This window comes from Oculina patagonica, chromosome 9 (genome assembly GCF_052425735.1).
Source record: "Oculina patagonica isolate OP01 chromosome 9, crgOcupat, whole genome shotgun sequence".
Classification (NCBI taxonomy): Eukaryota; Metazoa; Cnidaria; class Anthozoa; order Scleractinia; family Oculinidae; genus Oculina; species Oculina patagonica.
The window spans coordinates 3,137,343-3,163,599 of record NC_135766.1 but is presented as its reverse complement, the minus strand read 5'-3'; the positions used below and the strand labels follow the sequence as shown (position 1 = coordinate 3,163,599).

The 26,257-nt window shown below is 37.3% G+C and overlaps 1 protein-coding gene and 1 long non-coding RNA gene across 3 annotated transcripts; both read right to left on the bottom strand.

Annotated features, from left to right (window-relative positions):
- Positions 1-4,327: 4,327 nt before the first annotated feature.
- On the bottom strand, positions 4,328-25,698 carry LOC144665308 (scavenger receptor cysteine-rich domain-containing protein DMBT1-like). 2 transcript variants are annotated; one of them, XM_078526535.1, is made up of 5 exons: positions 25,229-25,698; positions 25,089-25,141; positions 20,606-20,658; positions 18,921-19,003; positions 4,328-5,315 (listed from the first exon to the last, which is right to left on the bottom strand). In XM_078526535.1, exons 4-5 carry the CDS (start codon positions 18,976-18,978, stop codon positions 4,366-4,368), a joined length of 1,008 nt encoding a protein of 335 aa, XP_078382661.1. In that variant the 5' UTR covers positions 18,979-19,003; positions 20,606-20,658; positions 25,089-25,141; positions 25,229-25,698; the 3' UTR covers positions 4,328-4,365. The 2 variants fall into 2 exon arrangements, with proteins under 2 accessions (XP_078382661.1, XP_078382663.1); XM_078526537.1 differs by lacking the exons at positions 25,089-25,141; positions 25,229-25,698 and adding an exon at positions 20,749-20,755.
- LOC144665445 (uncharacterized) lies at positions 9,062-13,826 on the bottom strand. The gene is made up of 5 exons (XR_013572938.1): positions 13,627-13,826; positions 13,169-13,301; positions 12,484-12,561; positions 10,134-10,180; positions 9,062-9,160 (listed from the first exon to the last, which is right to left on the bottom strand). It is a non-coding gene; the product is annotated as an uncharacterized LOC144665445 (long non-coding RNA).
- Positions 25,699-26,257: the final 559 nt, after the last annotated feature.

Genomic DNA, 26,257 nt, shown 5'->3' with positions numbered 1-26,257 from the left:
ATGTGTTCATTCCTTACCAGTCTACTGGTAAAATCGCCAAATTCAAGTTCTTTGAAACGTGGAAACCTCGACTGTAAATATTTTATACAAGTATCTCTATTTGGAATTGGACGCTGCCTCTACATTTTCGCAAAGTAAAGTTCTTAAAACCATCTTCAGTAATTATGTCTTACAAAATTCCTACAAAATTACACGTCTTCTAAAATTCTAAATTCAAAATGCATTTATGTTGCACAAATGACGCGTAAAATCCCCAATGCAAACATAGTTAATTACTTAACTGATAAAAAAAGCTTCTTGCATAATATAGTAAAACTGCAAATACAATTGCAAAGGAAACATATTGACTTAAACGTTTTCTTTGTTTATCATAATTCCGTTTGTTTGAAACCTCATGGTCTTGGAGTCTTAGCGGATAGCTAAAGTTCCACTGCCTTATTTAACATTGGATTGAAATAAGCATATTAGCAAATTATATACATATAAAATGGAACTTAAACGACCTTTTTTACTTAGTTGTAAACCGAATGCGTTTCGTATTTGCTTTCTTTTACAGCAAATCACGCTAACTAAATTAAATGCAAGAACCAAAACAAAAATAATAATACAAGAAGTTCGTTCCCTTTATAACAATGCAGAAAAACAGTTAGTAATCCAATTAAATGAAAAATGTCTTTTCTGAAAGCTTTGTCGTGGTTACTGTTCAGTATGGCGTGAATGTCATTAAGGAGGCGCTTGCGTTTTGACGCTTAGCTCTAGCCTTTGCCTACTTTCAATAATGACAAACTACACTCGAGTCTTCAGGTGACCAAAAGGACATGTAACATTGAAGCCTCCGTTCCTATACAATGTATCTGATGTCGCAAGATTTCCCCAGAGGCCTGACCATAATTATGCTGCACTGCCCTGAGCGAGGGTTGAGCCAGAAAAGCCCAGTTCACGACACGCTACATTCGCATCATTTATATCCAAGTAATCATCACACACCGTGCCCCATTTCCCGTTCTCGCATATTTCAACTCGGCCATAGTTGCCCCTACCGCCCACCAAACGAATCGCAGGATAGCTATAGCTCTGAGAGCATTCTACACTGGCGTCTTCATGAAGAGTACAGTTATGTCTTTCCCATCCACCGTAGCGGCATTCAGAGACTGAGCATCATTATATCTGGCCGGATTCCTGACCATAGGTTGCGCTGCCATGAGCTTGTAATGCTTTTGAAAAACCAGTCTGTTTGCATACCACGTTGGCCTCATGTATATCCCAGTTGTCATCGCAAACTGTGCCCCACTGACCACTTTAGTAGATTTTGACTCTTCCAGATAATGGCGTACTGCCAATAAGGCGGATGTCTCCTTCTGTGGTCGCTTAATAGAAACAAAATAAATCATCACGCACAATAAACATAAGCAGAGAATGAGATAAATTCCACTGTACATTCTTTGCAAAGCAATCAAGATGCACGATTTACTAGTCGACTCTAAGAAATTCGTGCATAGACTAGCTCACGCCAAACAAGACAACAAAGACAACAAAGTCACTTAAGTCAGTCAAAGCATGCCGAAATTTGATTGGTCATCGCTTCAGCAGCAGCAGCAGCAGCAGCAGCAGTAACAACAACAACAGTAGCAGCAGAACCGGTAGCATGCAACAACAACAACAACAACAACACACCTACAACAATAAAATTTTGAACTTGTTTAACTTGTACGCTTTGTAATTTTTGAAAAAAAAAATGAGTTGATTTTCAGTCAACATATTGACAATTTAGAACAAATAGTCGCGATTTTTTTTACTGTTGCGGATAGTCATATAAAAGCAACCATTCTTGAGGCCGTTCTGACGCTTTGCAGTGTACTTTGTTACAATAAATAATATGAAACATGGCATGTCAGCTAACATTGAAGAAAACAAAAAACTTATCATGTTAGTAAACTAATGTTTCGTACTTCTTTTCAACACTGAAACGTTAAATCCCGATGATTTCTCGTAGCTTCGTTTAAATTATAAAAAAAAATTATATTTATAAGAAGTACATGATGGCTGAGCATCAGGAAGCAAACAGCAGTAACACGCTGTCCCTCGCTGAGAACATTTCCGCCGGCTGGATGTTATTTCGAAGTGGTCACTACACCGTGAAGTGAAGAATCTAACGTGGAACGGTTAAACTGGGTATAATTATACAAGTGGTAATACAATAACAGGAAATCCAAGAACTGTAGTCTAATCCTACGTGCGCGCAAACAAAGACATTCCATACTAAGTGTTTTAGCGCAAACGGAAGGTAACAGTGCTTTGACAAGGTCATGAAAGAAACGGTACAAAGAAAAAAAATATAACAATACTAAAAAAAAAAAAATACAATACTTAAAGAAACCAAGCACGCAACATAAATCAGTCTTCTTGTATGGAGATTCGACGTTTCCCCTATGTTCTATCAAAAGGAGACTGATTTCTGTTGCCTGCCTGTTTTTAGTTTAGTTATGCAGTTGTTTTTGGCTTGTATGTTTTTATCATTGCTTTCTTGACCTTGCCAAAGCAGTATTTGCTCCCGTTACGCTAAAACACTAAGTGGGCGATATCCTTGCATGCGCATACGCAGGATTTCATGCAATTGTTGGATATTTTGCAATAAGTGCTGAGTTTGTTCACGAGGTGTCTTTTTGTCAGTTGCAAGGGAGCACTTTCTTTCCTTGCTTCCTTGTTTACCCACGTACAGTATGCGCATATGATGCGTATGCTTGTTTTTTTTTTTTTTTGGATACAGACACGCTGAAACGTACAGGCAGTGTCAGTTATTGATGTTTCCATTATTTAAACTTATCGGAAACAAAGTGCTTCCTTTTAACGACAAAAATTCAGCTGCTCAAATGCTGAGTGTACACATGCAAAGCAATCAAATATTCACTCCAAGCATTAAACCCAACAAACAACGTTTTGGTGAGGTAAAAAAACAACGAATAAGCTGATAAACGCATACGGAAACGAGCCTCTTCTTGAGCCGTGTGCGCATAAACGGAAGAAAACATGCATACGTGGCTTTAGCGCGAGAATTAACCACAGCATAAAAATTAAACAAAAGTATCTTAACTTATCTTAACTTAACGCGCGTGTAGATTTTTCTAGTGAAAACCAGGCTTTAAAGACATCACTTTAAAATAGATGACGGTTGAACATTTTTTGTCTTAGCTCATTGCATTAACAGTAACAAAACTAAAAAAAGGAAAATATAGGGAAATAATAGTAACAGAACTAAAAAGGGAAAATATAGTGTAAGCTGAGGGCGATGGGAGGCTTTTGTTGCACATAAAGGCTCGACGAACTGCACAAGGTTACTTAGAAAAAACTCCAGCCCACCATTCTAACAACTGGAATCTCGAAAACACAGGGTACGACGTTTGCAGCTGAGTACTTTAAAACAAGACAAAAATAAGGCGTCGTGCGTGGTTCGCAAACCCATTTTCCCACCCCCTCCCACCACCAAAAGAAAACCCCTGCCAAATTCTGCGTAATATCATGAATAAAACTAATTGAAAAAAAAAAATCAAGTTTAAAATGAAATAATAGCAATCTTCCTTATTATACTTAAGATAGCTCTGACGGTGACTGATTGAAGGATTATTGCGAGATCCTTAAATTTAACCCTATCCAGACCGGGGGGGGGGGACGGAAAGTGCCCGCGCCGACTTTGTGACGTCATCATTCCACGTGACATATACCAAAAGATAGATTTTGGGACATTCTATATATCCTGTAAGTTTCATTTTGATTGCTTAAATATTCTGGAAGTTACGGAGGGGGGGGAATACCCCCCCCCCCCCCTCCTCCCTGTCTGAATAGGGTTAAACATTAGTTTTGCAGAAGCTGGTTCACGTTTCGCGACTAGTTTTCTGCTGTATTATTTCAAATGATATATTTCTTGGGATAGTCTCACAAAAACCGTCCAAAAGTAATAGGGGTCCTGCAAACACTACCAACACTTACAACTTACAAACACACACACTGCAGAGACTACATTTCAAATAGCACAATTGAAAGCTTATAGTCACCCCAACATAACCGTTAGGTAAAATACGTTTCTACTAACCACTGTTTTACGATTTTTCTTTACAGCTTTGTTATTAGATCAAGTTTTGATTAAAAAAGTCTAAACAGTGTTTTATCACATTATTTTTTTTTTTCATACGCGTCGAATTTCGTCAAAAATTCCCAGTCGTATTTTCAAATAATTTTGCACTGGTTGAAAACGTGATTAAACACTGTCTGTTGTGTCTGATAGTAACATTATTAGTACAATTTTTTTCAGGTAACTAGAACTATGATTGCGTGTCTATTATTGTTTTTGTAGCATTTAGCGTACATCCGCTAATAACAAACAACACTCGAGTCCTCGCTGTGAACACAGTGGCCCGGCGTAACCTGGTCAGCGGTACAACTTAATAGTGAAGCCTCCGTTCCTACACATCTTATATGATCTCTCAAGATAGGCCCACAACCTTCACCGTATGCTGCATATCTAGGGGCGGAGGTTGCACCAGAGAAACCAAGCTGACGACACGCCACATCCGCATCATTCATATCCCATGCATCATCACACACTGTGCCCCATTTTCCGTTCTCGTAAATTTCAACACGGCCAAAGTTAGCTCCCCCGCCTACCAAACGAATCACAGAACACTCTACACCGGCGTCTTCGGAGTGACCACAATTGTGGCTTCCCCATCCATACATCCATCCTCTATTTCTGCAGTCATACAGATGAGGTTCGCTTCCTGAACAGGCCAAGTTATCCAACCATATCGGACCGGTTCCTTGTCCATGCGTTGCGCTGCTGAAAGCTTGTAAAGCTTTTGGAAAACCAAGATGCCTGCACACCACGTTAGCGTCATTTATGTCCCAGCTGTCATCGCAAACTGTGCCCCATTGTCCGTTCGCACGAATTTCAACACGGCCAAAGTTAGCTCCACCGCCCACCAAACGAACCATAAAAGAGCCATAAGAACACTGCACGCTGGCGTCTTCGCTATGAGAACAACTATGGCTTCCCCATCCACGATGTCCGCAATCAGACAGACGAGACTCATTTCCTAAACATTTCACTGAATCCATCCATATCTGACCGGTTCCCTGACCATACTTGGCGCTGCCATAAGCGTTTGAAGCTGTTGGAAAACCAAGCTGTCTGCACACCACTTTAGCATCATTTGTATCCCAATAGTCATCACAAACTGTGCCCCACTGACCATTATAGTAGATTTCTACTCTTCCAGTTGATCGAGTACTGCCAATGAGGCGGATGCTTCCCTCTGTAATGGCTAAATATTAAATTATATAAATAAGTAAATTATCACGCAATTAATTAAATATATAATTGAATACAAAAGAAGTTAGCGAGTGTGTGAGTGATTAATAATTACAGTGGCAGTAGCAATAGTCGCGATGGCAGTAGCAACAGTAATACTTATAATTATAGTGATAGCGATATTAATAGTGAAAGTGATAGTATATCTCTTTAGTGCGCCTTACCCCCTCCCCCAAAGGGAGGTTGGTCTCGTTACAATAGATGTTTCAGCATTAACAAATACTAATAAGAAAAAACTTTCACTAGCTTCTAATACAATAAATTGGAAAAATTGTAATGCTCATTACAATGGTGTGTTCAGATTCTCGTTTCTTTTTTTTTGAAGAATCAAAATGGATATATATTTACCTATTAATTTTTGATGTGGTTTCATTTTCAGCTCTAAGAGTACTTAGTTATTTCGTTATCACTCAAACTTTCGTAAATTGCATCCATGGTTGTAATTTGGGAATTAATGTAACTCACGTCTTATGTTAGCATTCTCCTGGCATTACATTAAGAAAAGTTGTCTGCGTTCTATGCATCAGATCTTTCTTTGCATAATAAGCATGTTTTCTTCTCTACTCGAATAAATGCCCTCTACTTTCAGATTTTCCAAGGAAAGGGGGGAGGGGTGATGGACTTCCTAAGATTTTCGTTTTATTAAGGTGCAGCAAAATTAATTTACCCGACACATTAAAGAAAAAAAACTTCATCATGCCAGAACGCTCATTTTTTTTTTTTTAATTATTTTCTGAATAAAGCATAAAAGTTTCAACCAGATAGACAACAAGTGCAGTCTTCTGGACTGTAATGAGCATCACGTATGTCTCTTGCGTAATCATGACCTTGTATAGCAACTGTTGACAGCCAGTCTATCGCTAATACTATCGGTCATGCTACAAAATTAAAAAATATTGGTCTACGTGATTTCCATAAATCATGCCGTTTGTCCCTTAGGATATAACAAGCTATTAATTTTGATGCAAATCATTGGTTTGGTAATTAGTCCATGAGCCAGTAGGTTTGTCGGTATCATCTGGGGGGAATAACCCAAATGGTGATTTTTAGGAAGATGGAGTGGTAAATAGTCAGAAAATGCCTGATAGCAATTGATCAGTGGTAGCTTGTGGACTTGGGAGCTTTTAAAAGTTTTCTCTTAGCATGGAAACGAGGCTAAGGATGAACTGTTGAAAAAGAACCCGGTAAAAATAACAAAAAAGTTCAAAAAGCTTTATAATATCTTATATCGTATCCTAGAGACTCAATTTAAGTATATTTGCTTCTTTTAAAAGTCACATTATCTGTCACGTGATCATAAAAGGTTTTTTACGAATATACTGAGGCAGACTTTGACTGTTTGGTGTAACATTAAACTTTTGCATCCGTTTATCTTAAATTTGTAAATTATCCGTCACAATAGACATATTCCTGATAATTTAGGAAAGTTGAAAGACCTTTAATCACACCTTTTACATTAAAACTTGCCGCTTTTACAATATTGGTCCAGAAAAACTAGTCGATCTTCACAGTTGGACAGTCTACCACGTCTTTGCACCTAATTCAATTAGCTAAGCAAAGGCATCTAGAACAGATCAGTTTCTATTTGGGTTGCATGAGCACAGGTTTAAGGGGCCTCCATACTGCAGCCCGTTTTAGTACAGAATTGCTGGTTTTGCACTGTCACGCAAGTAACCATACTATCACGTGCTGCAAAAAGATAATCCAAAGCTATTGAGTCAAAAAAATCAAGAATATTACAGGTTGTGGAAAATTACTAGATATTACTCGTGTCCAAGTCTCAGGTCTGTACGGTATTCCGTACTCGAGATATCCGTTAAGATGTTCCACACAAATTTAGAGAGCACAGTATGGAGACGAAATGTTGGAGTCTGTGTGAAGGGGCCCCAAGATGGTCGCCGGAAATCAATAAAAACATCTAGCATTCACTTCTGCTATAAAAAGCGGTTAGTTCACATTCATGAACACGTAAACATAACATAAACACTTCTCGTAAAACCTCAACTGTTCAGATTGTTTAAAATAACGGGATGAGGTTTTTTTTTTAAACATACGTGACAGCCTTCAGGCGGTCATCTTGTTGCCGTGTGGCGCAAAACTCCGAAATTCAAAATGTTATATCTTAAGGACGGCGGATGCTATCGACCTGAAAACCTTCAATAAGATATATATTAAGGACGTCTAACAGCCAGTGAAGGATAAAAAGTCAGGGGTCTCGCGAGTCCGGATTTTAGAATTTTGATGACGTCACGTGAAAACCAAGAATAGCTGATATTTGAGTTCACTGACGGCTGTAGTGCTTTTTGCAGCATAAATTTGGCGGTCAAAGCAGTTAACCTTTTTAATAAGAGTTTTCACGCCCTACTAAAGGTTTTATGGCTTTCTTTTTCACTTATTTGCTAGTTTAAAAATTTATGCCTTTCCATTTTAGGCAAACGTAAGTCCAGTTTATAAGCATACGCGCATTCCAACAACAGCCTTGCAGGCGTCACAACTAAAAGCGTTAACAACCCTGTTGATGCCATACGATTTCTGTGGTTTCTGATTCCACATCTAACGAAGGCCTTTCGGCGTCTTCAGATTATAAAAAAGCCATGCTCTAATTAGCCTGTGTGAAATGCATGCTTCATCTTGCTTACATTGTATCATAAACACTTCTTTCTTCACTGGCTCTTTGTCGTCTAGCTTCTGACTGCTTCCATTCACGTACGGCAATAAAACAGACGAGACTTGCTTCATTGTTGTTTTTTGTTAGGAAACTCCGAATACTTCAGATGCTGTGCAGCTGATGCCGTTCTTCTCTTTTTGCAAAGGTTACTGTGACTCCCCGTGCGGACAATTCTTGATATTTGTCAAATTACATAATATATAGATTTAGGCAAGCCTAAAAAGCGGAGCTCCCCAGTTATTTCCCCTTAATAATTTTTAGACTGTTTTTATTCATGTTATTTACTTTATATATGATATGTATCCCTTTTCACCATGAACAACAGCACCAAATAAGAGTTAAAAAATCGATCAATCAAAAATATCATTAGTAGTCTATGCATAACCTTGGTTCTAAAGATACACTCGCAACTCTCAAAGTTAAACAAGAACAAAGAAAGGGTTGCTCTAGAACATATCCATACCCCCATCATAACTGGTATGTAACAGCTATACATAGCATACAACTGGAAAGTTTTGCATAGCTTTCCCCCTTCTCCAAATGGGGGCCCTATACGATGGAATGGTGACAATGACAGTCTTATTATTGCCTAATACCAAAAATAACAGCTTCCTGCTAGCAAACTGGAGTAAAAGGTAGTGACAAGCAAAATATTGACATTCTGTCATTCTGCCAAATATGGTACCCAAAACGATAACACCATTTTCCTTTATATGGGTCTTTTTGCCCTTTGCTTAATTACATGTAAACTTAGCAAAAATTCTGGAGAGGCATTTTTCTAAACTCAGATATAGATTGCTTGGCAAAAATTTTACCCTGCCATTTTACCATTTTACCATGCATTAAGAGATTGATGAAATGTGTATCTCATTATCATAATTATTGTTCTTTGCAGTGTGGGCACTGGGAATTAAATGTTTAGGTAGCAGGATGATTTTTTATGTACATGATTGTACCTTATCTGGCTTTATTTCATTAACTTTAAAATTACACCTGCCCTTATAAATAAATTGTATTCTACACACAGTACATTTGTACATGCAATGAAGAATATAATATAATAATCTGATTGTTCATTTATCTCTTTCTGTGTCTGCAACTCTGTGGAAATTCTGTTACTCATGTTAACCCTGAAAAAGGCAAAAAAACATAAGATTTGTTGATGATCATTGGCATCAAATGAATGTTTATAATTTTAAATTAGCTTAAATTGTCCAGAACACTCTGCAGATGCATAAAAAAGAGATATATTTTTCCAATTTTTGCCTGGTCCAGGGACTGTGTTGGGTGATATGTTCAGAACCAAAAAATCCTTTGACCTAATGAAGGCATAAATAGTGCTATCAATAAGACCTGGCACATGAATGTGCTTTGGTGGGTGTTTTGGGGTCAATCACTGGCTAAAATTCATAATTTCCCTATTAAATGAGGTGTCTTAAGACTCTTATATTGCTCTCTGACAGGTGCTGTTGAAAGCACCGTGATTAATTCCACGAAAGCTTACATATTCTCCCCTTTCTTAGCGATGTACCGGTAGCTAAGAAAACACTGCGCTGGCTCATCAACAAGCCCAACTGGCTTTTCTGACCTTAGCAGCTCTAAAAGTTTATCAACTTTTTGTTTTCATGTGAAATTTCAGCTGAGTTAAAATTCTATTTCTTTATTCGCCTAGTACCACAACAAGACAATTTATGTTAAGTTAGGGCTTAAGCTTACATGTAGATAATATGGTTAGCTGTTAACAAAATAATTACAAGTATTCCAGTAATATGTCGGGTCAGGTAGCAGATCTTGTTGGGTTTTTTGCCCTCCTACCCCTCCCCCACCCCCTCTTTTCTTGAACAATGAAAACATTACATTTTGTATGTATATTTACATGTGCTGTTACATGTAAATTGTGTATATTAAATTCCTCAGTAGGAACCACGATTTTAAGGAGACATAAACTTACCAAGCAGTTAAAACACTTATCATATTTCAAACCCCAAAATTTTACACTTAAAAAACAAGTTTCATGCACTAATGTAGATTCACATAAACTAAACTCTGTCACAGAGCATTTAAAGAAATAAAGGTATAAACTGGCACCAATGTAATGCCTACCTTTATCATCACATTAACTGCACCCCTTGAATTCCTGTTTTCCCTCGCTAAAAACAAAATGTACACATATCAAAAACCCATAAAAGGTATGGAAATCCTAATATAGCAAAATTTAGAAATGCAACAGATTTGCTTATATGAAATTAATGATAAACTCAAACTGCCTCATACAAACTCCATAAATACCGGTCACTCAATTAACCTCGTAAACCTTGATGTAAATTTGAATGTATATGTATTTTAAAGTTGCTTTAAATGATATTTTCCTCATTGCAGACAGGCACATTTTAAACTTTTTTTTTTTTATTTCAGGATCGAAAACTAACCTGCTACTCTTGTAGAAAAAATAATTCAGGCAAAAGTATCTGATAGTCACTGCTTTAGGCTGGAAAATTTTGAAAGGATTAAAAAAATGTAGCAGTCACAACCATCAAGATAGCAATGCTAATAGCCACAATTCCCCTCTGGTTGTCCGGGGCAGTAGATTTTCCTGTCAAGCAATTAATTTTTCATGCCTGCTTGCATAATGGGTAAAGGCCCAGGCATGTCATGATCATCTGACTACAAGTTAATTATACAGTCACAAGTTTGCTAATTAATACAGTGTCACATGCACCCGGGGGGGGGGGGGGCACTCAAAAAAGTTTTATACGGGGAGGCTCCGCCCCAAGCTCTTACCCCTTACCCTTTTATATACCATTTTCACAGAAATTGTACCCCTTTCGTATACCTTTTACTGAAAAAAGGTACCCCTTTCATATACCTAAAAGACTTGGCATAAACTTACAACAGGACGTTTTCTTGTCATTTTCATGTTGCGCTTTATAAATTAAAATAATACAGCCATAAAGTGCGTCTGTTCGAAATATTGTAATTCAAGGCCCTTTAAAAAACCTAAATGACGGATTTTCATACCCTTTCATATACCTAAACTTCTGAAACCCCTACCCTTTTATATACCTGAAGCCTGAAAAAGTACCCCTTTCGGGCGGAGCCTCCCCGTATAGGCCATTATATGGAGTAGCCCCCCCGGGCACATGCACTGTCCTAGGCCAGCAAAATTTGAGAGCTGCTTATCATATATTATAACTGATCAATTTGGTTGTTATAACATAAAAAAAGTTCATGATCTTACATTTAGAATCTGTGCTTTTTTCTTTATTGTAATTTATAAGAATCCAGGCATAGTCAATCGATAGAAATCGATATCTCAAATCTGTTGATACAATCGATATCTATTGATATCAATCACAAATTGATAATCGGTAATTGATAACAATAGAACTCGCAAAAAAAATATCATCGATTGTTATCAATTGAGAAAATCGATAAAAATCGATAGCAATCGACAGTAATTAATAACAATCACTAATCCCAAGGAGCCCCTGGAGGTGTAAATGTATATTTGTTTTAAGGTGATTCCCTAGTATTGCATTGCACATCCTTACTGCGCCGAATTTTACGCGTAATTAGCACACGCACATAAACGAAATGGCGGCTCTTCTCTATGTGGCTTGGCTCGCGCGCGAGAGAAATCATCATTTTCTCGTAAACGAGTTCAGTGACCTACATGTATCAATTTTTTCTCTTAGTTCGAAAGTAGCGATCAAATTTTTTCTATAAAATGAATACAGATCAATTTCTATGGCAGAATAATACATTATCACCGAAAAGGTGCACTTTCAGCAGTACGCGCAAAGGAAACGAATATGGTGACCCCCCTTTTTAATTCAAATTTCAAAATTTAACTTCCCAACTGGCAAAGTTTAGTTGGAAATCTATGAGCAGTTCTATTTCTAGGGAATTACCTTAAAGATATTAGATGGCGTTAGTATTAAGTAAAGCAATACGAAGATTGATATCGATTGCTATGGATTGTTATCGATTATCGGTTTATCGATTGTCTATGCCTGGAAAAATATGAATAAAATTATCAATTTATTCCCAGAACGGCTGTTATCAGATTATAAATACAAAACTTTCACAAAACATTTTCACTCACTAAAATAAGGAAAACTAAGCAAAGTTCTCAGTAAAAAATAGCATAGGTCATTGAGAAAACTATATTTCGCTAAGGCTGTCAGCTAGCAATGTCCCCTACTGTGTCTGACTCGAAACATTCTTACAAATTTGCAACTACACATGTAAATTTTGATCTTGTACTGTAGTGTAACTGGAAATTTGCTCTTTCCAACGTTTTAAAGTGCTGTGTTCCTCCTACTTCGGTGAATTAATTACAGGATAAACAAATTTATCGCAGTAGAAGCTGTCTGCTTTGAATACAACTCGTGTTTAAGACAAAACGAATTTCAATAAGGTAAAAGGAACATCAATAATAAGCTTAGCTTACCTTGTTTTCGTAACGGGATATAATCTTTGACCGTCTTTGCTTTAAACTCAGCAAGTAGCTTGGAAGATTTACGATAATCTATTAAAAATCACCACACCAGCTCTAATTAAAGACCCTGTTTATTAAAATAATAAACAAACATTTCTGTCTTATCTAATGGCCCATCACATATTATTAGCCTCTTCCATTTATTCACTGTTAGTGACACTTTCTACTTGGTGACGCTTTTCTACTTGGGGATTTTATTGGAATACTGGTAAACTTTTAGTTGATTTATGTTCCATTGAGCGCAACAAACCAAAAAGCCCTGTCCATTGGCCCATGACATAAAGCCATGACACCATCACTTAAAAATTAATGATAGTATTTCTTACTGAACATGTTAAGTACAGTAAGAATTTGTAAGTGTTTCATTTTATGGGCTACAAATTTATTTTTTAAGCCTTGATAAGAATTAAGTAAAGTTATAGCAACATTGACGTATTATACTAAGTTTTTCAGATGCACGTCCAACACTGATTGTAAATAACAAAAGTCAATGTATTAAAGTTTGCATACACAGCTGCATGCAGTGTCTAAAATGGTATGAATTTGCTCACAAAAATTCCAGCTTTCAGTAAAGGAATTAAGCAATGAGATAAGTAAAGCTGTTTATTTACTCTGATTAAATGAACAGTCATTTTACCTCCATCATGAATATCAATAAACTGCATGTACTGAATCTATTTCACTCGGAGTAAACAAAATCTCAGGCGCTTCTTGCAAACTGCCATCACTTTCATTTTCATCTCGAAATTCCAGCAGCTGCTCTCCCAGCACTGTAAAACAAATAATCATATCACAAACATTAAAAAATGGTAATTTTCTTTGAAATGTGTTGATATTCTTTGTGAATTCAGTCGTCCCTCAATGGCCCAATAAATATTTGTTTACAAATCAAATTCTCCTATTTCAGTAAAACTGAATTTTAAGGAATAGTATTTTTCAACAGTAGCCATGTCACAAGCAAATACTTAGTGGCAAAACCAGGGATAAACATAAGCTTTAAGCAAGTAAAATGTGCCGTAAATATAAGCTTACTTTGGATATCAAGTGAGACAAAAGGTAGAGATAATAACAAAAACACTGCAGTCTTGTACTCACCTTCACCAGTACACTGCTCGTTTTGTCTCCGTTCCTTTGTTCTCGGGAACAGTGGATTAATGGACGAAAAAAAGTGGCCGGGTATTCTGAAGTTGCTCCCAACCAAGTACAAAATACAGCTTGTTTTCGCTTCTCTCAGCTTGTCCGAATCGTACGAAAATATTTAGCCGAGCCGACAGTCTGCCGAGCATAAATGCGTACTTCCATTTTCTCACTTCCCCCTTCATGTGAATCTACAGCAAATGACCATGGAAATGTCTTTGCGCCCGCGATTCAATGGCGAAAATTTCTCGGTCAGCGGTCAACTTTAAAAAAACATTTAACCTCGATGTGGTCAACATTTGAGCCCGCGATATGGTCATGTGATACTGGTCAGCGGAATCCTTGTTTTGACAGCTGTCAATTGACCATAACAAAGACGTTCAATCATGTCAAATATCAAAGATAAAGATAAAAGCAGTCGTTGGGGAATAATAATAGGACATTCTCCTCCCTCGGTCGGGTTGCCTTGGGACTCCCCTCCCCCTCCCCGAGAGTCTGTACGCGCGGCGCGCGTACGCACCAAATTTTTTCGGCCTCCTGGGTTTACAAAAATTCTCTCGTACCCGCATTACCCATGGTGCTCCGCTATTATCTTGGAGCACCATGGGTAATGCGGGTACGAGAGAATTTTTGTAAACCCAGGAGGCCGAAAAAATTCCAAGCTAAACAGTCCAAGATAATAGCGAACAGTCCAAGCTCCGCTATTATCTTGGACTGTTCACCTTCCCTCAGCATGCAGAACTGCATTAGCAACATTAAAGAGAGTTTATCCAACAGTCACTTTCGGAACCGAGCAAACTCCGTCAAATACCGATTAAGGGCTGCCAGTTGCACATGTTTTTTTCCGTGGCGAAGTTGCCAAAGCCGCCAAAGCTTGCGAAAGAAATCAAAAAGGGTAGACAAAGCATAAGGGCAATAGTCCCAGAGGACGCGAGAGCTTTTTCCTCGTCTGGAGATTCTATCTTTGTGTCATGAGCCTATTACAATAACTCAGCCTTATAAGAGACCTACTACAACAACATTGCTTCTCCAAGACCCTTTTTCACGCTGTTATGACCTTTGTCGTGATGCGACTTTAAAGAAGCTCGTCGAACTGTTTTTGTTTTAGTTGACCCGCGCCAATTAGTCATCGACCGCATCTCCATGCATATGTTTTACACTCTTGTACGACATAGAAATAACCCACAACATCTTCAAACCTCAGATGGAGTAATGAGCCGTTGTCAAGTGATTTGACTGAAAAGGTTTGGACATATTATGGCGTCATTTCTATGATTTATAAGAGTGTACACCAAGGAAAATGTGGTTGATTTGTTTTAGGAATCTTATTGAAATTTACCACCAAACTAGATGGAGAGCTCGTAAGGTCGCAGTTCCTGACTGTGACGAGATAGGTTTCTAGTTTTGTTACTTTGGATCATCTTGTACTAATTATCTTTTCTATTTCCGGCAAATAACTTTGAAGAGAAGTGATTTTATCATTCAACAGCTACGATTTTTTTTAAAAAAGCAGCAAACAGCTAGTCAGGCTAAGATTTAGCCTAACTTCGTTTTTAGGCGGTGACGCAACGCCTATATGCTGTGGCCCGTGGACGGGCAATGTTACGATTACTCCAACCGAGTAGCACTGGGAACTAGGCACTTTGTTGTTTACTCAGTTTTGGTACGCCATCTTTGATTGTCATGAGTACTGAATCAACTTTAAGAGCATCCATCGGCAAAACGCGTTTGATTTCTAACGTACAGTTAAACAGAGTTTTGGGTTCAAGGGAGAATGATGTACTGGATAATTGTGAGCTCGCTTAAAGAACTTTTCTACCGTTATACGTGTATTCGAAGTCGGCATACGTGATGGCAGACTAACTTGACTGATGTTGAATTTGACGAGTGAAGGCCGGTTAGTGTCATAACTTTTGAAACCTTTCCAAAAGGGAGACCGATGGCAGCAGTATCTTGATTAGATTGCAAAGGTGAGCTATCTGAAATCTTTGTTTGCTTTGACGTGCATTGTTGTCGATAATATTTAAGTTTAAGTTAATTTTCTTCTCTTTTCCCTTCGCGACTCGCCATCTTCATTTTACTGCTTTTGATAATATTTATTCGGGTATTTATCTCAAGCCATTAAAAACAAAACAGTGACGGTATCCGTATTCCTATTTGTACGAGAAGCCAGAATTAAGAAGTAAGAAATTAAGAAAGAACTTCTACCCTATTTCTAGTAAGCGGTGTTGACTTCATTACATTTCAGACCATTTCAATACGGTAGTGTCACACAATCTTCAGTATCGACTAGGTGTGGAAATAAAGCCTGGGCCTTTCTGTTGCTAAATGACGAAGTTCATAATGATTTAATGTATTTATCGTATCATACTGTAAGTTTGTAATGTATTGGAGGTTCGTTTTGTAGTCAAGGCAAATAAAAATTAAAAGTGGTGGGGATATGCACACGAGTCCAGTGCATCAGCCAATGCAAGAATATCATTTCTTCTTCCAAATTGGATATCATAAATTAAATCAATAGCAAAACAAAGGAAAAGATTGTCTATGAAATTTTATTCAGAGTATTTTACCCTTACCCATAGGTTTGGGATTATTCCAAAAACAAACGAATATCAGAATCGAGAGCGGGTCACGTGATTTGTCACGTGACCTGTCTTTAAGAACTTATATATATTTAATTATTGAAACACTCAATAACCTGAGCGTCATGCAGTATTCGATCAACCTTTTTGCATGGTATAATTTTAAGGGTCGACCATTTTTTAATAAGATTTTACAGGCGTTAGGTGGGGTGGGGAAGGGCGGCACGAAAACCTTTGTAGGTCGCAGAAACTACCACCGATTGCTTGCTATCAGGCATTTTCCAACTCTGCAGTAATAGGGCTTCCTTAAAAAAAAACAATGAACCTTATTACCCCCGGATGATACCGACAACCCAATTTTGGGGCTCTGGCTCATGGACTAAATATAATGTTTAATTCTACAAGTAAAACATTTTTAAAGAGAATACATTCGCCGTATTAATCACGGTATGTCGGCAAATGGCCGTGATCGATAACAGTTAACGTGTTAGGCTGAAATGGACATCGAAAAAGAATATGAGAAGATACACCGCACCTTTTTTTTCTAAATTAGAAGTCGCCTTTACGCCTTCGAACACTAAACATTCGAAATAAACCTGAATTGATTATCCCTGCCTTTGAAAAGAGACCTACAGCACTGTAAAGAACATAATATACAAGAATGTATAAAGGCTCTGTCAAATGCCAAAATGGAAGAGTCAGTTCATTGGAGAGAATACGTACGGCAACTATCGGAAAACAGGTATCACACCTTTTTCTTACTAACACTGTTATAACAAAAGCTCAGAAAAATAGGCTTCTCGCAAGAATAGTTACCAAAGGTCTTGATAAATTGACGAGAAATCTTGTTTTTTTATCGCGAAGGCTTTTTTTCATCACATAACGTACACGAATCAGATAATCTGCGTTCAGAAGTTTCACTCGAAAGTCCGAGTTTTTGTGAAGTCTATCACGTTGTCGCGTGTATAAGTATAAATTAATGTGTAAAAGAAGCAGCTAGTGGCGAAGCCTTGTACAGTCATTTCTATCATCAAACTGGGGCGGTGCTGATGGGTAGCTTGCACAAATGGACTTATAAATGATGTGTTCAGTTGAAGTACCTCAAATCATTCATTGCTCTTAACTAACTATTTTTAAGTCCTTTAGAATGCAATGATTCTTGCTTTACTTGAAAACGCTCTTACAATTTTTTTTTTTTAATTTCGTCTACAGCTATTCTAACCGCTATAATTTAACATATCAAAACATAATACCAAGAGTCAATCAGGCTTGTTTGAAAAGAAATCGACAATCGTTTCTATGGTAACCACTGTTAATAAAAAAACGGAAAAATATCACACTTTAGACGCTTGTGACTTAATTACAAATGTGACCAAAGGTTATTACTCTTGTGACTTCATTACATTTGTGATCAGTTATTACACTTGTGCATACAACAGACCATCATAAACAGAACTTGGTTAAGAACATTAAAGGGTAGCGATCGAATCCAGATCGAAGCAGTAAGGTCCTATTTAAAAATATAAAATAACTCAGATACTACGCGGGCCGCGCTCTGAAAGGTCAAATTGGTCAAAAAACTTATGTACTATTTACCGGTAAACTCCCGCTTCGGACCCAACATGGCCGCACTACGCTCAATGAAGCTTAAGGACGACTCCCTCTGATGGTTAAATCGGAGGATATGATCCTCATTGTGAAAATTTAGTGAAGGTGGATCACAAAACTAACTTTTCCCGCCCATCACAGTTGGAGCAAAGGAACTAGGGAAAAAAACGAAAACGCAGACGAGAAATGTTGTTTGAAAGGAGTTATAACTGCATCAAATTATATTAATTTTGGCCGCTATGATAGCTTACTTGAAATATTTTGATGGCAGAAACTTACACTTAGCTCTTGTACGCGCTTGAATTATAATTTTAGTTTTAAGTGCTTTCAGTGCTTTCTGCCAAGTCATTCGGCGAAATCGAAAGAATACGGAATAAATAAATTCATAAAAAATTTCTAAAGCCGAGTTTGCGGAACTTACCTTTATTCTCAATACATGTCCCTTCGTCAGGTGTGAAGTTGCAACGTTTTCGTGCAGTCTTTAATTTACTTTCGCGATGAATGACTCTGGCCACGATTTGCTAAATTTCCACGTCAAAGACTTAAAAATCGTTGAATGATTTTGTACTACAACAACTTGCCTTTTTCCTTCCCTTTCTTTAACTTTCATAGCTTTTAATAAGATATTGTTAAACGTTTTTTTGCCGTTTCGATCCGTGAATTTTGTGGAGCTGAACATGTGTTTTATTCTTTCAGCTGTTGTGATTGGTTTACCGCGTCATCCGATGAACTTAATGAGAATAAGACATTTGGTCACGAAATATAGAATAGATTCCTATTTCTTTGACGAACGTTTTCTATAGTAATTTCATAAACTCGAAAAATTTACAAGCTTTTCTTGTGTTCTCCCAACACCCCGCGTGGTTTTATTTCGCCAGTAAAGCCCTGAAAAGTGGGGTCTATTGCTTAAATGAGGCATTTTTTTTTTCTTAATCAGTTATGTTGTTAGGTCTCAGTTTTGTAAAGAAATTAATACATATACATTCCCAAAAGTACTGTATATTAAAAATTCACTGCTTTATACACCGCTGTCAGTGCATTGTGGGACTGTGCATCACTTACCGTCAGAAGCAGGGATTGTAGACAACAGAACCAGGACGAAAGCAAAGAAGACCTTCATTGTCGTCCAAAGTGAATGATGATTACTGAAAACAGATAAGCAAAAAAAAAAATGTTACTTTATTGATACTTTCCTAGCAAAAAAATGAAAACATGAGTATCATCGTCATCATCATCATTATCGGCAACCTCCGTTTTGTGTTATTTTAGGCGTCTAATGCGTTGTATAATACAATGTTAACTGTCTTGGATTTAGTTAAGGAACTTTCGAGTCATCGTAAAGTTATTTTTCACAAATAGCTTTGGCCTGGGGGAACTTTCAGTATGATGTACCTGCGGGAATAAATAATGAAATAAAATGCTCCCCGGTGGCAGGCCATCATGTATGTCTTGCACACATTTATGACCCGATTGTTATTAGCCTGTAAACACAGACGAATTCCAGCTGTTGTATTGCACCACCATTCGGTCTACATAAGTTTTTAATCACTCGAAGATTCCTTTCACTACAGGGGATCTGTGTGTCTCATTCAGAGCATTTTTTCCAGGTTTCTGTCAAATGATTTACATTATAAAAGATGACACATATCCCAACATTTCCATAAACGTTTTATAGGGAACTTTAGACAAAACCTGTTAAGGCAAAATTTGTTTGCGAACTTAACATTCACCTAAAACAAATCGGGCACCTGAACCACCTAGGACACTCAATTCCCTGCTTCAAAGCAGTTTTTAGGCACTTAAAAAAAGTAGCGTTCACGCCATGAACGCTACGCTTTGGATCCAAACTCCAGTGATCCGAAGAAAAGGATGGAAACAGTCAGATACCTGTTTTTTTTTTTTCAAAATTGCAGCATTCGCTTAACATGCAGTGTCTGGATAACACGGGTCGCCTATAGTACAGCCTGGAGATTGACTCGACAAATCGTTAAAAAAATATAGTCATTAAGGAGGAAGGGGGCATTTAAGGCTAGCCGATAGAAATTCTTGCTTCGCCAATCACAAAAAAGTTCCTTTTCAATGCTATAACCATTTAGGATATTATGAGAGCGAGATTTGTATCCACATCGACAACGACATTGACAAAGAACACCGCGGGTATATTTTGACTTAACAAAGATCTTGCTCTCAAAGAAATGGTAATTTTGACCGTCTGATTCAAAGTGACTATTTTGGCTCAAAATTTTTTTGGGTAGAATACAAAACTTGGCTCCAACAGACTCGCCCGAAATGTCGTCGGAACATACCGGCCTAGATTTCACAACAAGTTGTGTAAGTACTCCCCTTTATTGTACACAATTTTAATTGAAGGAAATAAGAAAACTTTAAATACAACCCTTCATTGCTACAGAGAATCCTTTTGAAACAACATACAACATACATGCAGCTTCAAAGGCCAAACGCACGCCTCGCGATAATTTTGATATAGAACGTCGGAATATATTTCTTTGCCAAAAATCTTGATGCGTGATGCGTAAAAAAATGGACAGGACGCCTTTAATTGTGTCTTTCAGCTTAAATTGCGTAAAAACGACGTCGTAGAAACGTATCTAAAGCAACTTTTCGTATCGTACTTCTAGCAAAGCCCCATAACGTGCTTGGTTTACAAAAAAATACAAAAGTGCATTAATCTGGCCATGAACAGCAATCCTATAATATCGAGATCGTTCAATTTTTTTTCTACTTACCTTGAATATCCTAGAAGTTGAAGTATCCGTGTCCCAATCGCAATGAGTACAATCTGCAGAAAATGGATGTACTCTTAGTTTTTAGTTGCCCTTTTAAATTAGTGTTAAGGGAAATAAAATGCTATAACTCAAACCGAGCCTACCTTACTCCTTCTAGCATCGAAACAGTCTATTAAAATCCCTATCGAGCTCTCGCTCACTTTATATTCTGCTACTTTGGCGCATATCGTGTTTCATTAAGTTTCAAGGCAACTAAGCGAAACGAGAGATCCGAAATTTAGCTGGCACGAAAAAACATCCTTATAAGGCAATCTATCATCCCAGGATGGCAAATACTTTTATAGCGGATGATGAAAGTGATCATAAGCCCAACGCGGTGTTATTGAAGAAAAAATGATCAGAATTGTTTCATGGGATTTGCTTACGTCTAAGTAGTTCTCACATCAGCGGGAATTGATGCTCCAATGCACCGACCTCTGAAACCGACCACAGACTATCTTGGATGCACAAAAACTGTATATTTAAAGATTAACAGAACATTTCGCGCCATTCCCTTAGAAACAGTTAGTTTGAAATTTATGTTATTCTTTCTTTTGGGCGTCTAATTATGGTGGATTGTACAATATTATCTGTCTTCGGTTTAGTTCAAATCTCTCGAGTCGTTAGGTTACAGAAATAGCTCAGGCCTTGCGAAATTTCCAGTATGATGAACCAGCGGAATTTGATATTGGAAATAAAATACAGTGGCAGTCCATCATGTCTGTCTTGCATCCCTCTATGACCCATTTATAATATAGGCTGGAAACACAGACGAATTCCAGCTGTTGTTTTGTTTTGCCGCCATGAAGACTTCACAAGTTTTTAATAATTCGGAGATTCCTTTAAGTACAAAGGGGCGGTATGTCTCATTCAGAACACATTTGTCAAATATTTCCAGGTTTCTAGAAGAAACGTTGTTTACGTTTTAAAAGATCACTCATATGCCAAAATTTCCAATAAACGATTAATAGACACTTTTGCACTTTTGCACTCTGTGGCTCGACCAAACTCACCCGAAATGCCGTAGAAGCTTTCAGGCCAAAATTTCACAAAAAGTTATATGAATACTGGTCTTTTACTTTCAAAATTTTAATCGTATGAAAGGTAAAAGCTTTAAACCTTATATTTCATTGAAACACGCAAATGTTTAACAATCCCGCGAAATGTTTATATTGGTAAAACAACGTATCAAAATGATTTTTAAACATGTTTTTGGAACACGTCATCAGAGAGAGAAATAAGCAGAACTTAGCAAGCATATAGTGTGGACTTCATCATCCAAACAGAAAGTCTTACTAAAGTGATTCCCTCACGTTTGAATTGTTTACGCCAGCCTGAACTGAAAATCAGTTCGATATATAATATTAGTTCAAAATCTTGACTCGTGTTGTAAGCAAAACTGGACAATCTGTAGAAAATAAACATACTTTTGCTTTTCTACCTGCATTGTCAGTTTAGGTTTGTGCGCAAAGAAACATCTGGAAAAAAGAATGCCACAACTCAAACTCATGCAATTTTTAATCTTATAAAGAAATAAAACTATAAACCTATCTTTTCAATGGCTCAAAAAATGTTTAGCAATCAAGCGCAATGTTAATCCTCGTAAAACAGAATACCAAAGGTTAAGTTTTATTTTTATTTTTTCAATTTGTTTTTGGAACGCTTCAATAGGGTCAACGAATCAGAGACAGGAATAAGCAGAACTTCAGTTAGCAAGCATGGAGTGTGGACTTGACCTGTCTTCGTCTAGCACACAAACAGCCTTAAGATCCTTATGGCGCTTTCACTTGTTTTATTTTGGTCTCCATTGATGAGGGGTATCAAATGGTCTTTTCGAGCATTTGCGAGCATGCGAGCACAGCGTTTTTCTTTGCGAGCACGAGCATTGACAAAAATTAGCCTTGCGAGCAACGAGCACTTTTAAAAAACCTACCTCCACTAAAAACCGAGCATGCGAGCACTTGTAAAATTGTGCGAGCACGAGCAAACGAGCACCCGCTAAAATTTTGCGAGCATTGCGAGCACTGCGACATTTTGAGGGACCATTCTTGACTCCTTTGATGTATTGGCTACATATCGGTTATCTCCTTTCATCCACTTTCAAGGCAGTTAAACGAAACTATGGATCCCAAATTTAACCGGACAGAGGTTTAAGGTTTAAAATACCATGTAAGCGGTCGATGTCGTTTTACGCCGCCATGGAGCTTAAAACGTTTTTTTTAAAAAAAGAAAAAAAAAATGGTATTCTAGAAAAAAATGCTCATGTCATAAAAGATCACGATTATCCCTTACTTTCACATAAGTGATAGACAATTTTGAAATATGCCTGTTGAGATAAACCAATTCTGCGAACTTCATACCCTTTTGTAGGAGACAAGCGCCTAAACTGTCTGGAACAATTGTATCTCACGTCCCCTCTTTCAATGTTGTGTAGAGGCACATAAGAAACAGAAGCGTTGACACGATCAGATCCAAACTACATCGATTAAAGAGAAAGAAGGGAAACAATCGGAGCGCAATAATAAAGTTATATACGATATTGTAGCGTGTGCTAAACCTGTGGCTTCTGGACAACAGTGGCCTCCTATCTTTCATTTTAGAAATTGTCTATACAATTTTTTTTTAATCAAATCGATAAGATTCGATGATCCTTTCATAAAACAATCCCTTAAGGAAGGAAAGAGAGCATTCAAGGTTGGGTGACAGAAAGCTTTACCCCAAAAAAGTTTATTTTTAATCTTCTCACCATTTAGGATAAAAAGAGAGCGAGTTCCGTATTTACATTCACAACGACATCTACTGAAAAACAGCTGGGCCACCTTTTGTTTAAATACATATCTTGCTTTCATGAAAACGTTAATTTTGACCTCTCGATCATTTAGGATGACGAGTTTGACTTCACAGCGTCACACCAAAATTACACACCATAGCTCCACCAAACTCGCGCAGGATGATGTCGAAGCATACATGTACCTGCTTAGTTTTGACATACGGTGGCATAAATAGTTTTCTTTCCTTTGCAAAATTTTAATCGTATAAAATGATAAAACTTTAAGCCTAACATTACACTGCTACGCAGGGATGATAAGCTATCCATCGCAGTGTTGATCCTGGTGAAACAACATAACGAAATGCTTTTGGAACACGTCAACCAGGTCAACCGATCAGAGTCAGGAATAAGCAGAACTTAGCATGCTTGAATTGCGGAGTCCATCATCTAAACAGGAAGCCATAGAAAGAAATTATCTCTCTCTTGATATAATGTTTACTTCAGCATGGACTGAAACAAAAATGCAGCTTCGTAAGCATGCAAAACGCACGCCTCATGATCATTTCGATAAAAAACGTCTTGATTTAATTTGTTTGCCAGATAGACAGGGTGATTTTTTTTTGCAGTTCCTTTGAGCAGAAATTGCGAAAAACGATGCGTGCTTTGTGGTGGCAAAGGTACCTTAAGCAACTTTTCTTAACGTAATTGCAACAAAGTTTCTGCATGTTACCTATAAATGAAAATACTTAAATCTAGCATTGAACAGCAATATTGAGAAAAAAATTCTTGGCAATACCGAGATCAGTCAATTATATTTACCTTCCTTGGATATCCGTAAAATTGATGTGTCATGATCAATGTATTAAACTTGATGACTTTAATCTGTAGAACACGGATATACTCTTGGTTTTCTCCCTGCTTTTTTACTTTGTGTTCATAGAAACATATTTGAAATGAGCCTACTTGACCTCGTTTTATACAAACAGCCTTACTAAACTTTCTATCGAGCTTTCGCGTACTTCATTTATTTATAGCAATAAACATACGGCTTCTGGATATCACGAGTCATCTATCGTGCATTCTGTAGACAGTCTCGACAAATCACTTTCAAAAAGATGGTTTTGGTGGTCCTTTCACAATATAGTCCCCTAAAGATCTAAAGAAGGAATAACACCTGGTCCACAATGTTGCACTGAAATACTCGCCGTTGCTCGATCAAACTCGCCCGAAATGTCGCCAAAGGTTCCAAAGCATATCAGCCTAAATGTTGCAAAGGATTATCTGCTGAAAAACCTTTCTTTCGTATGTAAAAAATTGAACGGTGTAGCTAACATTTCATTATTGCTGGAAATATTTACCAATCTAGCGCAATGTTGATACTAGTGAAACAACCAACGGAAGTGTAAGTTTTGCATGAAAGAAAAAAGTGGATAGGGAGCCATATATCGTCTTTTAGCTGGCAAATTGCGTAAAAATGATGAGCGCTATGTTGTGGCAGACGTACGTCAAGCAACTTTTCGTATCGTTATTTTATAAAAGTTCATGTAACGTGTTTAGTTTACAAATAGATGGAAGTGCATTAATCTGGGCATGAACTGCAATCTTAAGAATAAAGATTTATTTATATATTTATTTATTTTTAAACATCGAGAGTAGTCAATTTTTTCTACCTACTTTGGATATCCGTGAAGTGGATGTATCAGTGCAATGGCCTCAATGACTACAATCTGCAAAAAAAGAAATAAGCATAAACCCTTGGTACTATCTCCTTCTTTAGTTAGTGTTGAAGGAAACATATAAAAAACCGAGCCTACCTGACTCCCTCTAGCACCGAAACAACCTTACTAAAATGCCTATCGAGCATTCGCATATCTATATTTTACTCCATCGTCGCGTTGGTCCCAAGTCGGCTATCTCGTTTCATTCAGTTTCTAGAAAACTAGACGCAACCAGAGATTCCAAATTTAACTGGGGCTAAGAAAAACGCCCTTATAAGGTAATAGTTCATCCAGGGATGGCAAATATTTTCAAGGCGATGGTGAAAGTGATGATAAGACCAACGCGGTGAAATTTAAAATATAATGTTATGAAGAAAATACATTTTGACAGTATCAGATTTGTATCACGGTATGTGTTTACGTCTCAGAAGTTCTCGTCTTAGCGGGGTTTACTGCCCAGTAGCACCGACCTGAAACCAGTCTTGCGAGCATGAGAACTTCCTATTAATCTGGTATTCGTTAATTACGCGTCTTGCGAATGAATGAATGAATGAATGAAATACTTTAGGCATGAGGTTTTTAGTTAAAAAAAAAAAACTAACTGGGGATACTATTATTGTGTATATTCACTGTATATTGAGGACTCTAGTATGGTGTATGTTGTATTATACAATATAAATTTCTCGAGTTTGAAATTAGGATCTCTCACGTTATCGTTAGGTTACAAAAAACAACTTTGGCCTGGCGAGATTTCCAGTATGGTGTATCAGCGGAATTTGATAATGGACATGCCATCTCAGTTGTATGTTCTGGACTCGTTTATGACCACATTTTTAATAGCTTTAAACTTACTACAGATGAATTTCAGCTGTTGTTTTACGCCGCCATGCAGGCTTCACAAGTTGGTAATTATTCGAATATTATTTTCAGTGCAGAGGGACGGTTTTTTTCTTATTTAGAACATTTATTTTAGGAATAAAATTTATTTTTCAGGAAATCGAGTAATACTAACTTTAGTTAAACAAAAATCGAGTACTAGAATAATTTAAATATTAATCATATTGCGTTATTTCCTTTCATTTTTAAAAGCTAAAGTAAGTAATTGTCCTAGATAACATGCACTAA